Source organism: Phoxinus phoxinus (assembly GCF_949152265.1).
Source record: "Phoxinus phoxinus genome assembly, chromosome: 6".
NCBI lineage: Eukaryota > Metazoa > Chordata > Actinopteri > Cypriniformes > Leuciscidae > Phoxinus > Phoxinus phoxinus.
Window position 1 is genome coordinate 19,960,754 of NC_136881.1, and position 12,959 is coordinate 19,973,712.

The 12,959-nt window shown below is 38.9% G+C and overlaps 1 protein-coding gene across 9 annotated transcripts in view; it reads left to right on the forward strand.

Moving 5' to 3' along the window:
• The window catches only part of LOC307000411 (MSL complex subunit 3-like), a 240,426-nt gene that overhangs the window by 103,101 nt on the left and 124,366 nt on the right, over nucleotides 1-12,959 (forward strand). For 4 of the 9 annotated variants that reach the window (XM_079615983.1, XM_079615985.1, XM_079615987.1 and 1 more), the window contains exon 8: nucleotides 7,981-8,037. The exons of the other annotated variants lie outside the window; for them this stretch is intronic. In XM_079615983.1, coding sequence (XP_079472109.1) covers nucleotides 7,981-8,037 — 57 coding nt within the window. The remainder of the gene's footprint in view (nucleotides 1-7,980; nucleotides 8,038-12,959) is intronic. 9 annotated transcript variants of the gene reach the window in all.

A 12,959-nucleotide genomic window follows, 5' to 3' on the forward strand; every position in this document is an offset into this window, starting at 1 on the left:
TCGCTTGCAGCAGAGCCATCAATGCTGTGAATTACACTGCGCAAATCAAAAGTAGCCTATCGAAGGGTTAGCTCTCCACAGAACAATAAAATATTCATTTTATTTAATTTTATTTTTCGTGTTCGCATTTATGAGGAAAAAACAATGTTACGGACATGACCGCTCTGAAGCGGCACTAAAAGACTGTTTTAAAACTTCCATATGAGACCTCAAACAGAAAGCACAAAGCCTTTCTTTAAAGTGAATTTCGTTTTGTATTAATTGTATCTTAATTTTAATCAATGTTTCATCAACCAATTGCCTGGATTTAATAAGTAATCAGTATATAACTGACAATATGCCTAGATAATCATGACTTGGAGGCGCCGGCACTTGAACAGGAGCGCGTCTCATAAATGAACCGAAACTCAACATAAGGTAGCCTTACTTGCCTCACAGACCTGACTGAGAAATACATCTATAGAAATCTTGGAAATTTTAAACGGAACAATTCAAAACGAAAGAAAACAGACTGCTCTCTGCTTATGTAATCCGTATGAAATGTGCATTTCTCTCTGGTGCCTTCACTACTGCGAAGATCGCAGGAAAAGCATCGGCAACTTTATCTTTGCAGCCGACACATGACAGAAAACACTTGTTTATTAATAAACAATTAAAATGTCTGCTATATTTGACACATTCATAATCATTAGCTACTTTTGCTGGTTCTTTGTGACCGCTTTATTGGCAGCACCACCCATGTTACATGAAGGGGTCACCACCGCACCGCACCCCGCATTTATTTAGATTTGCGTCTGAAAATACGCTCGTCCAGTTAGGACTTGTATATAAGCCCAAGAGAACCGTGGGGAGTCAACCCACAGCCGCTCGCTGCCCTGCTGAAAATGTGAAGCAGAAACGCTTAGTCATTGTTACATAAAGTCCATAATAATTGGACTTTGGGTTCGAGTTTTTGACCGTTTTCAGTGGTTATGGGGAGTAATATGAGAGAGAAATTTGATAATCATTGTTTAGGTAGCCTACATTATACCACGTCATGTCATATTGTCAACATATCTTATGAAGCAGAATAGTGGGTCATAGGCCATGTCTAATGCTTTTTGAAAACTTAAGGCTTTCTTCTTCATAAAACGAGTCATACATCATCACATTTTTTGTATACATTTTTTTTTATTTACATTAGTAAGCTACAGGAACATGTCAAATCTTTCAAAACATGACGTGCAAAATAGAAATAAAAATGAATGCGTCATTGTACCCAGCAATTCTGAAAATGCACCTCCGAATGTGTCTCTGTCCCCAGCACCTTTCAAACCAAACTGACGCCCATGGCCAAAACAGAAGGTTATGATAAACCTGACGAGGCACTTCTATTTTTAATGGCGCAGCTTTTGTAGTCTTTATGGTAGTGGTGTAGTGGATGATGAAACTCACAGACCAATTGCATGCGAGTTAAGACATCCCACGTGATACCCCTCAGTCAATCAAGTTTGTGCATTCCAGGCAGTAAACATTGCGCGTTTGCGACTCTACAGTACAGACAGATGAAAGAGAGACAAGTTACACAGGAAAAGACTGTAGAAATAAAAAAGAAAGATAGTGATACATGTAGAAAACAAAGGGAGTGAAACAGGCGAGTATGACAGAAAGGGAGAGAAACTGACGAGTGAGATGGAGAAAATTGAGGAAAAGACGAGTGAGGCGGAGAAAGTTGAGGAAAAGACAAGTGAGAAGGAGAAAGTTGAGGAAAAGACTGAGGCGGAGAAAGGGAGAAAAACTGACGAGTGAGACGGAGAAAGTTGAGGAAAAGACAAGTGAGAAGGAGAAAGTTGAGGAAAAGACTGAGGCGGAGAAAGGGAGAAAAACTGACGAGTGAGACGGAGAAAGTTGAGGAAAAGACAAGTGAGAAGGAGAAAGTTGAGGAAAAGACTGAGGCGGAGAAAGGAAGAGAAACAGAAGTGTGAGACGGAGAAAGTTGAGAAAAAGACGAGTGAGGCGGAGAAAGTTGAGAAAAAGACGAGTGAGGCGAAGAAAGTTGAGGAAAAGACTGAGACGGAGAAAGGGAGAGAAACAGAAGAGTGATACGGAGAAAGTTGAGAAAAAGACGAGTGAGGCGGAGAAAGTTGAGAAAAAGACGAGTGAAACGGAGAAAGTTGAGGAAAAGACTGAGGCGGAGAAAGGGAGAAAAACTGACGAGTGAGACTGAGAAAGGGAGAGATACAGAAGTGTGAGACGGAGAAAGGGAGAGATACAGAAGAGTAAGAAGGAGAAAGGGAGAGAAACAGAAGAGTGAGACGGAGGCAATGTTGTTTTCGTCAACGATGACGATAACGCAATTATTTCGTTGACGCACCTTTTTTATGACGATAACGTTACGATGACTAGCTATAAATGGCTCTAAGGTGACTAAAACATGACGAGACGTTTTCGAGTTTTCGTTGACGAGACGAGATGGAACGAAAATGATTAAGTCTGACGTTCACAATGCATGTCATTTCTGCCTATTTTGCGTGAAATCGGTCTGTTTTGAGCTAAAAAAAAGTATCAGCAATGCCTCATTCTAATCATTGTTGAACGATGTACGATCAATAATGAAAAAAATCCCATAATGTACGATAATTTCAGAATTGCCCGCAAATCTGAATCTCTCGAAATCTAGATAGAGCGAGCAAGAGCGCGCATGTGTAGCGCGCGCACAGCAGAGAAAGGGAGCGAGAGACCTTGCTTGCGTGTGTGTGCTAGTGTGTGTGTGTGCCTCGCGAAGCGCATGTAAGGACCCAACCAATCGAATTATTCAGAAAGTCTAGTTTATTATGCAAAGGTTTTAAGGTTAGCTGTTGTTTTATGAATTGCAACTTGCTGAAACCTATCAAATCTAAGCCCATTTCCAATACTTTTTAACCTAAATTAATTTATTAAAGACTAGCCTACTTTTTTTCTTTCTTTTTTTTTTAAACTAAAATTGACTAAAACCTTTTTGTGTTTTCGTCGACTAAAACTTGACTAAAACTATCAAGTTTATAAGTGACTAAAATGTGACTAAAACTAAAAAGCATTTTCGTCAAAAAGACTAAGACTAAAACTAAAACTAAAAGGGCTGCCAAAAACAACACTGGACGGAGGAAGTTGAGAAAAAGACGAGTGAGACAGAAAGTTGAGGAAAAGACGAGAAAGGGAGAGATACAGAAGAGTGAGGCGGAGAAAGTTGAAGAAAAGACGAGTGAGACTGAGGAAGTGAGAGAAAAATAAGGAACAAATGGCGCTCTCCAAAAAAAGAAAAGTGGACAGTGAAAATAGAGCATTTAATCCAGAATGGACAGACTCATTTATGTCCATACTTCCCACTGGGAGCACTAAACCAGTGTGTCTCATATGTTCTGAAACCGTGGCACTTATTAAAAGTGCCAATGTGAAACGCCATTATGAGACAAAACATAAAAGTTATGAACAAACATACCCACTCAAATCAGAAGTGAGATCACAGAAAGTAGGTAGTCTCAGAGCCCAATATGACCAGTCCACCAGGATCCTGAGCCACACATTTACTGCCCAACAACGTGCTCATGAGTGTTCCCTCAGAGTTGCTTGGATTTTGGGTCAACACAAAAAGCCATTTACTGATGGAGGGGTTTTCAAAGAATGCATGAGTGCAGTAGCTGAAACACTACTTGAGGGAAAACAAAAACAAGAGCTTTGTGATAAAATAAAGCAAATACCCATGTCAGCATCATCTGCCACAAAGAAAAGTGAAATATTGACTCAGGATGTGCTAACCCAGCTAGATGAAGCCATGCATAAGGCATCATGTGTATATGATTAAACTTAGCTGTGGATGAGTCCACTGACATGTTTGACAATGCTCAGCTGTTAGTGTATGCCAGGTTTTTCAACACAGACCAGAAAGCATTCTGTGAAGACCTGTTAGGTGTCACTCCCCTTCAGACCAGTACACGAGGAGAAAACATCTATCTGGCCATTAAGGAGATGTTAACAAAAAGAGGAATAGAGCCAAAACAAGTGGTTTCAATAACCACAGATGGAGCCCCTGCTATGATAGGTAGAGAGAAAGGAGCTGTAGCAAGACTGAAAGAGGACAATCCTGAGCTAATAGCTTACCATTGCATCATTCATCAATCTGTCCTCTGTGCCTCACTGTCAGATGAGTATGCTGATGTGATGAATACAATGATGAAAATGATAAATTTTCTCAGGGCATCCTCTTCCTACCAGCATCGCATGCTTAGGGAATTCCTCAGAGAAGTTGATGCCAATGCTGATGATCTTTTGCTGCACAACAATGTGAGATGGCTCAGCAAAGGCAAGGTGTTAGCACGCTTTTGGTCCATCAGGAGGGAATTAGCATCTTTTATGGCAGAGCTAAGAAGTCAGAAGGCAACACAGTTTTCTCTCTTTTTAGAAAATGAGAAACATGGATAATGTGGCCTTTTTGGTTGATATCACTTCACATCTGAATGAACTGAATTTGAGGTTACAGGGCAAGGACAATTCAATTTGTGAACTGATGACAGCTGTCCGCTCCTTTCAGAGGAAACTTGAGGTGTTCAAGGAAGACCTGCAGGGAGACTGTGCACACTTCCCAGCGGTGCAGGAACAGGTTCAGGGACAGAGAGATTTGTCTTCTTTTGTTAACTTTATTGATAAGCTGATTGTAAACTTCAGCAACCGTTTTGACAGCTTCAGTTTTGGAGAGCAGCTTAACATGTTCATTCAGAACCCATTTCTGATCACAGATGTCAGGGGGTTCTCAAAGTAAGTCACACAGCACTTTAAATGGGCAAATGCTGGGCCTCTCCAGATGCAATTGGTTGATCTCCAAGCAGATGTGGCCCTGAAAGAGCAGTTTGTAAGAACTGACCCTTCCATTTTCTGGCTCCAAATGGTCCCTAAAACAGCTTTCCCAGGTCTGAGGAAAGTAGCCCTATACATCTTGACCATGTTTGGCTCCACATACAACTGCGAGGCAGCTTTCTCCACAATGAACATTATCAAAACTAAATATCATTCCAGGCTCACAAATGAGCACCTTCACATGTGTATGACAATTGTAGCAATACTGACTTTGAGTATAAATTGGGGAAATTAGCACTCAAATGGGAAATTAAATATTCATGGTTTTGATGAATATTATTTGCATACGCCCTAAAGTGGTTCCAAATATGGGCTTATACCGTTTTGACCATATGAATATGTATCAGGATTACTCCTGACAATAATTCATACAGAGAAAGGGAATGATCTTAATCAGTCGTACTTGGAAATACAACTTTAACCACTAATGCGTATAACATATAATATTTACCTCAACACTTCGATCCGTTTAGTTCTTGGCAAGCAAAATTACATCCATATGGCCATTAATGGAGATAACTTACCCTCCAAGAGATAAGATCGGGAATATTTAAACTATGCAATGTTTAAAAGTGTGGTAGAGCATTTTTAGGTAGCATAGAAAAATCGAATCTTCATTTGACTTCAGATTATATGGATTCAATACACATGAACTCAGGCAAAGATTAATGAAGTTTAATAAAAGACACTGTAACATACGTACACGATCAAGAGTGTATCTTAACAATATGCATAAACAAAACAAATGATTATAAAACGATTACGTAGCGTATATATAGTAACACGATATTGACCAAGAGATAGAGTGTGAGAGATATGAGAGAGAGAGAGAGATGCTTTCGAGGTAGAGAGAGAGAGTTGGAGGAATTACACAGTTTAAGGAATACTTTCAATAATCAAGAGACCAGAGGATGCTCAGACAACCTTAAGCTAGCTTTGTTTTAAAGGTCAGATTGGAATGGCCTACTTGCGTTGCTGTTGGAAAGAGACTTCGTCTGGTGCGTAGCGCTGTTTCTTTTGGAGCTTCGCGGGTTTCCGGGTGGCATCACGTGGTTGTTTTGACGCAGAGTAGAGACACTAGGCTTTTCGCTCGTTAAAACGCTGGATCACGGAAGTAGCTTTAAAACTTGTATAAAAATAAAGACTTAGTCTTAGAAACGGAAAGTAAACGGAGAGCAAGGCTCTCTTGAAGCGAAGTTAAAGCTAGGAGTTAGAGAGACTAGCCGTTGAGACTAGAATCAGAGGCTAGAGACTAGAGTGGGAATACTAGAATTGTAGCGCAGAAGTGAAGGAGAAGGAGAAGAACAAGAAGATGGGCTCGTCTCCAAAATATGAATGAAACAGGAGCACGCCCATTCTGAGCCTGGGAGCCAATCACGAGTGGGGATTTTGTGGCGCCAAGATCCCCTTTGTCTGACGGCACGCCTATTCAGCGCGTGGGGAGAGGTCAGAGTTTTATTCTGACATTATTCTGCACATCAGTAAATGTTTAATAATGCATAATAGATTGTTTCTCAACACAGATTCGGGTTCGTCTAATTTTCTGGTTTACAATCATACCAAATTTGATATAGTTTAGATCATGTTAAAGAGAGCTATATTGATTTTGTGGGTATTATGCGCTTCTACTGGTTGTTTTAATCCGGAAAACGCGCATTCTACGTCAGATTCTGCATGCTTGTTAATCGCCGTTTCAAACAGAATGTTGAATTCTCACAAAAAGCGTTTTTCTCACTTTAGAATTCTCGTGCGTGTGTTTCTGTTCCTCACCCCCACCGTGTGTGTGTGTGTGTGTGGGACGAAGGGGGGCGCGCAGTTGACCTGTTGACCTAAAGGGGTGTAAACATGTGTCTGTGTGTGTAGCTTTGTAACAATGCGTGAATATCACTGCCAAGACGGGAGGTCCGTGCTTGAAAGACCCCAGACGCTGTGTGCGTCTTCACCCGACGATAAATTAAATTAAAAACTCCAGGGGTATCTCACCTTATCTGGCAGAGAATCAACTAAAAAGCTTTCAGAACGCGTTAATGTCTCTGGTAGAAAGAAGAAGACACTATGGAGTGCATTAAATCACAAAGTCTGTGTTTTGTCTGAGTTTAGAAAAATGTCAAGAATGCTCTTAGCCATGCAATAAGTCAACAAAATAGAAAATGTATGCTTTATCTATCACCATCTGGCAATGGTGCTACAGAATGGCCCTGACTCCATTCAAACCCAGGTTTAAAATCCTGGCAAGACAAGCTAGAGCTCAATTCTCTCACTGAGCTAAAAAGTGGGGGAGTGGGATATAAGATGGGAAGAAAGTGTTAAATTGTTAAGATGTGTTGAGATTTATTATCTGTAAAATTGGTTGAGACTGTTGAGTCAAGATGTGAAACAGAAAAGGGGACATTTTTCAAATTTTTAAGCACTTTTTTTGAACATGCACAATTTTCACATTTTATTTATTTTCTTATTTTGAAATGCAGCCCTACTTTTATATAGTTAATGAGAGAACATTATACATATCTACTGTCATTCATATATGTTCAGTTCTATGTTATTATTGTCACAACGTTTTTGAATTTGACTGAATTCATTTGATTTGTCAGTTAGATATTGATTACATGCAGATGTTGATACAACTACTAGGCTACTTGAATATATATCACACTAAATAATTAGACATTATGATCTTCCGGACCTTTACTTCAAGAAATTGTCTCTAACCGGACCTCTTTAAATTTTAGTTGAATACCCCTGTTCTATTGGGTTGAGATCTGGTGACTGTGGGGGCCATTTTAGTACAGTGAACTCATTGTCATGTTCAAGAAACCAATTTGAAATGATTCGAGCTTTGTGACATGGTGCATTATCCTGATGGAAGTAGCCATCAGAGGATGGGTACATGGTGGTCATAAAGGGATGGACATGGTCAGAAACAATACGCAGGGAGGCCGTGGCATTTAAACATTGCCCATTTGGCACTAAGGGGCCTAAAGTGTGCCAAGAAAACATCCCCCACACCATTACACCACCACCAGCCTGCACAGTGGTAACAAGGCATGATGGATCCATGTTCTCATTCTGTTTACGCCAAATTCTGACTCTACCATCTGAATGTCTCAACAGAAATCAAGACTCATCAGACCAGGCAACATTTTTCCAGTCTTCAACTGTCCAATTTTGGTGAGCTTGTGCAAATTGTAGCCTCTTTTTCCTATATGTAGTGGAGATGAGTGGTACCCGGTGGGCTCTTCTGCTGTTGTAGCCCATCCACCTCAAGGTTGTGCGTGTTGTGGCTTCACAAATGCTTTGCTGCATACCTCGGTTGTAACGAGTGGTTATTTCAGACAAAGTTGCTCTTCTATCAGCTTGAATCAGTCGGCCCATTCTCCTCTGACCTCTAGCATCAACAAGGCATTTTAACCCACAGGACTGCCGCATACTGGATGTTTTTCCCTTTTCACACCATTTTTTGTAAACCCTAGAAATGGTTGTGCGTAGGGCTGGGCGATAAATCGATTTTATCGATTAACTCGAATGTGTAGTGTACATCGATGTGTTTGAATGAAAATCGGTTTTCTCTATAATATCCGCCGACGCTCCCTCTGGGCTCCCGTAGTTCCGAACGTGCTCAGCGCGTTTGCCATAGAGCTACACAAACAACATGGCAAATGAACAAGACCGCGGCTGCACAAGCACACCCGCCAAAAACATTTACAAACTGAATCGGCAGAGCTGCCAACGCTCACGCATTCATCGTGAGACTCACGCAGTTGTCACTTTCCACACGCTCACGCCACACACCCATTTTCTCACGCAGAGAAAATCGCGAAGCAAAGAGGACACTGACACCGACAGAGAAGGTTTACGGTACTATTGATATAAAACAAATTCTCAGCTCTCAGATTCTGTCAATTTAATTACAAAATTCAAACAATAAACACCGTTTTGGCGCTTGTAAATGTGACGTGACTCAGTTCAAGCGGCACGTGAACCGGTCATCTGTTACTACTAACTTGGTTAACATAAATAAACACGAATGATCAATAGGTAATTTGAAAGATACAGTTCAACTTACTGAAATGTAATAAAAATGATCGATCAAGTGTTTTTCAACCGCGGACAGAGGTCCATAAACAGCTGGAGAACAGTCAGGTAACATTTACCTCAGGAAAGCCGTTTAATGACCATAGCACGTTAGTTGGACTTAAACAATTGTCTGTAGAGAGGAGTATTTTGCTAAATATTATAACTATATTACATTTTTATTCTATTTTTACCTATATCATTAAAATATTATAACGTTGTCATTATAAAAAACGCATTAAAATAAATTTGAGATGTTATTTTTAACCTTTAATAATACTACCAGCTGACAGGGCTCTGTATGTTTACAGTAGGTGCCTTTTTTTTTGGGAGAGAAAAATTAACAACACATTAATGTATCTACTGTACCTAATATTTATCCAAATGAATCGATAAGATCAGAATCAAATCACAAGAATTGAAATTGTGAAATTTGTGTCAAGCAATAGCCTAATAAAAACAGTAGCATACAGTCAGTGTACCATGTAAACATTGTGTTGTCACTAAACTTAATAAAATTCTGTTTAGTCACCAACTGATGCAAGTTTTTTTTTTTACATTTACACCCATTTTATGTTACATTTTCACTGTTTACAAACGCAGGGCCTGCCATCTTGGCTTGTTGTTTCTGATAGCACTTTATATAATTAAATAAAGCTAAAACTTGTTTTGAACAATTTATTTGTCATCTGCAGATTGATTTTAAATAGGGGATGAAAAAATCGATTTAAATCGTAAATCGGATTTTTTATGAAAAAATCATGGTTTTTATTTTTAGGCCATATCGCCCAGCCCTAGTTGTGCGTGAAAATCCCAGTAACTGAGCAGATTGTGAAATACTCAGACCAGCCCGTCTGGCACCAACAACCATGCCACGCTCAAAATTGCTTAAATCATCTTTCTTTCCCATTCTAACATTCAGTTTGGAGTTCAGGTGATTGTCTTGACTAGGACCACACTCCTAAATGCATTGAAGCAACTGCCATGTGATTGGTTGATTACATAATTGCATTAATGAGAAATTGAACAGGTGTATCATAAGGCAATATTTTAGCAAGATAAGCAGTGTCATAGGCTAACCAAAACCGAACATTTATATTTACATTTATATTAAAATATGATGTCTAGTATTTAGACAGTATCACGTATTTTACCGGAGACTGAAATATATTTGCACTAAATCACATTATATTTGCACCTAAGCAGATATTCGCAAATGAGCTACATTACGCATAAGGCAGTATTTTTGCATTATAATCAGTGTCATAAGCTAATCAAAACTGAGTGAAATATATTTAATATACAAATGTTTAGAGTAAAGTCACATTGAAAAGGTTTACACTTGAGCATACACGAATGTTAGGGTTATTGTAAGGCAATCTTTACAAGAGATGTCAAAAGCTAGCCAAAACTAAGCAAAATATAGTCTGAAAGGTCTTGTTCTATATTATCAGAAAAATAATTATATAACACTAAACAACTTAGTCCAAACTTGTATCCTCGATACAAGTTTGTACCCTTGTATCAATTCGCTCTTGAAAATGCAGCCGTTCGTCGTCTGAGTTGCAATCTTCCTCTGAGGAAAAGGTGAATTCTTCCTCGCTGTCCAGGCTCATCTGAAGGAGAAGCGTGCCATCCTCAAAACGTAATGAACTATCAGTCAATTTTTTACAGATTAGGTGTCCGATCTAACAGTAGTTCTGCATTAATTAATTTGCACGCAAGTTTTATTTATTTTTATACCGTGTATATTCATGCACCGAACCGTGACGCCCGTATCGTTTCGGTTCAATACGAATACATGTACCGTTCCACCTCTTAAGTTATGCCTATACTTACCAAGACACCTGACCAACTCTCCACTGGTTCTCTTCACATCAGATATTTATGTTTCTTCGATAGGAATGATTTAAATTTCTGTTTGGCTCCTCATCTGTCTCACGCCTGGGAGGCTCAAAATTGTATGGCTGTGGGCCATCGTAGGTTTGAGGGGGATTTTGGACCTCCTCAGACTCAAAACTCTCCATACTTGAATAGAACTTTTTTGGCACGTCTCTCTCTTCTGACGTCACAGCTCAGCTGTTTTTTTTAAAATATGATCTTGACAGAAATGGCTATAAAGCTTACAGTAGGGCAATTACAGTAATAATTTTAATGATAATTACATTTTCACTCAGACATCTAAACCTTATTTAATATATCAAAAAAATAAATAACCGGACATACACACTTTAAAGAAACTCTTGAACTTAAATAAAATGTTACAAAATATGTGCAATTTAAAAGTGTAAATGTAGAACAATCAAGGCAAACTTTGTGTAAAACTATAAGAGATATTGTGATATCAATGCGGTGACGCAACCGAACATGAGAGCAACGCAACCTAGCTGTTTAGATATTATTGGTTGTTTGCTTGTCAATGGTAGCACGCTGATTTATCAAAACATTTGATAGGCTGTTTAAGATCAACGGGCGATGCGTGCGCAATGTTTAATGAAAATGTCGAGCACTATATCAAACATTTTTTTATATCGTTACTGACAATGGTTTACTATACCAATTCAGTTTTATCGCCCAGCCCTAGTAGGTACCCTGCATTTGTACCCAGTCCATTATGAATTATGGTGTAGCAAACTGGTGTACCTTATACTATTCTAATTTATTATCATAATTGTGAACATTTTATTGTAGCACAAAATAGTTTTACCATTTTCTGTGTTAACTTATTCTTCTAGTAGTAGGTCTTTGCCAAACATTTTTGAAAGGTAGCTGGTTCATACTTCTCGCTTGATGTCCAAAATAACATAGCTCTTGTCATATAGCAGATTTTGAAACTCAGCCAGGGGTTGTAGGGACGCATTCTCAGACTCAAGGACAGCGATAATCTGCCAGCTTGGAATTAGATGCGGGTATTGCCACTCATCCAAAACTATTCAGGATTTGCTCCGAAACTAACTGTGATAATTAAAAGATGATATATCGTTGTTGTGTTAATTAGGGGTGTTGCAATATACCGGTATTGGTGTTAACCGGATATTTTAAATGAATAGTACATACCGGTATATGATAATTTGACAGTATCTGGTTGACATTCCAACGTACAGTAGGTGTCGGTATTGCACCTTAACGCTGGTTGCCACATGTCATGTAACACAAGCAGACACACAATTAGCTGCTACTGCCGCGTTAAAGCATGTCATCGGATATGACAGACGAGACACTCTACCCACACTTCAAGAAACTTTGCTCGCCAATGTGAATTTTTTTTTTGGATTCCGTGAAAATTATTTGTTAATCAGCCCAGTCTGCAGGATTTACTGATCAACAGTGAGTGCAAAGAGGAGACCGTGCCTCTATTATCCTGCAGCTTTGGCCACTCTACAAGAGAGTAAGTTATCATTATTTTGCTAGTCCGGGAAACAGGAAAATGTTTCTTTAACCTGTTAACTGCTGATGCCTTTCTGCTTTATTATATTAACATCCCTCTAGGATTTTAGTCTAAAAGTGTGTATTTTGGATAAAAACACATGGATTATCGTGTTTACTTCAAATATCTTTAGAGAGCCATATTCTTCTATTTTTACCCAAAATAGAACGATGTGAGCATTATGTAGCGCTAAACTCTCACATGTAAACAAGTTTACCGATTCATATTAGAACTGCACCAACATTACATATTTTTAAATTAAAATTAAAAACGTATCTTATCTGTAGCCTATAACTTGTGATGTCCCTTGTTGTCTGTTGTTGTTTTGTTTTATTTTTATTCATTGTTTTTGGTTTTAGAACATTGTACTGCACATTGGTCAACTGTGGTTGTTTTTAATTGTGCTTTATAAATAAATTGAGATTGAGATGTAATTTGTTTAATTCATACTCGATGCCGGAGGGCCTCGCACAGAAAGTCCACAAGAGAGACTCATGATGAGCAATAAGTTCCAGGAAATCCTTCACTGTAGCTGAATAAAATGTAGATGGAGACATTTTGACTGATTAAGTATGAAGAAAATTAACACACC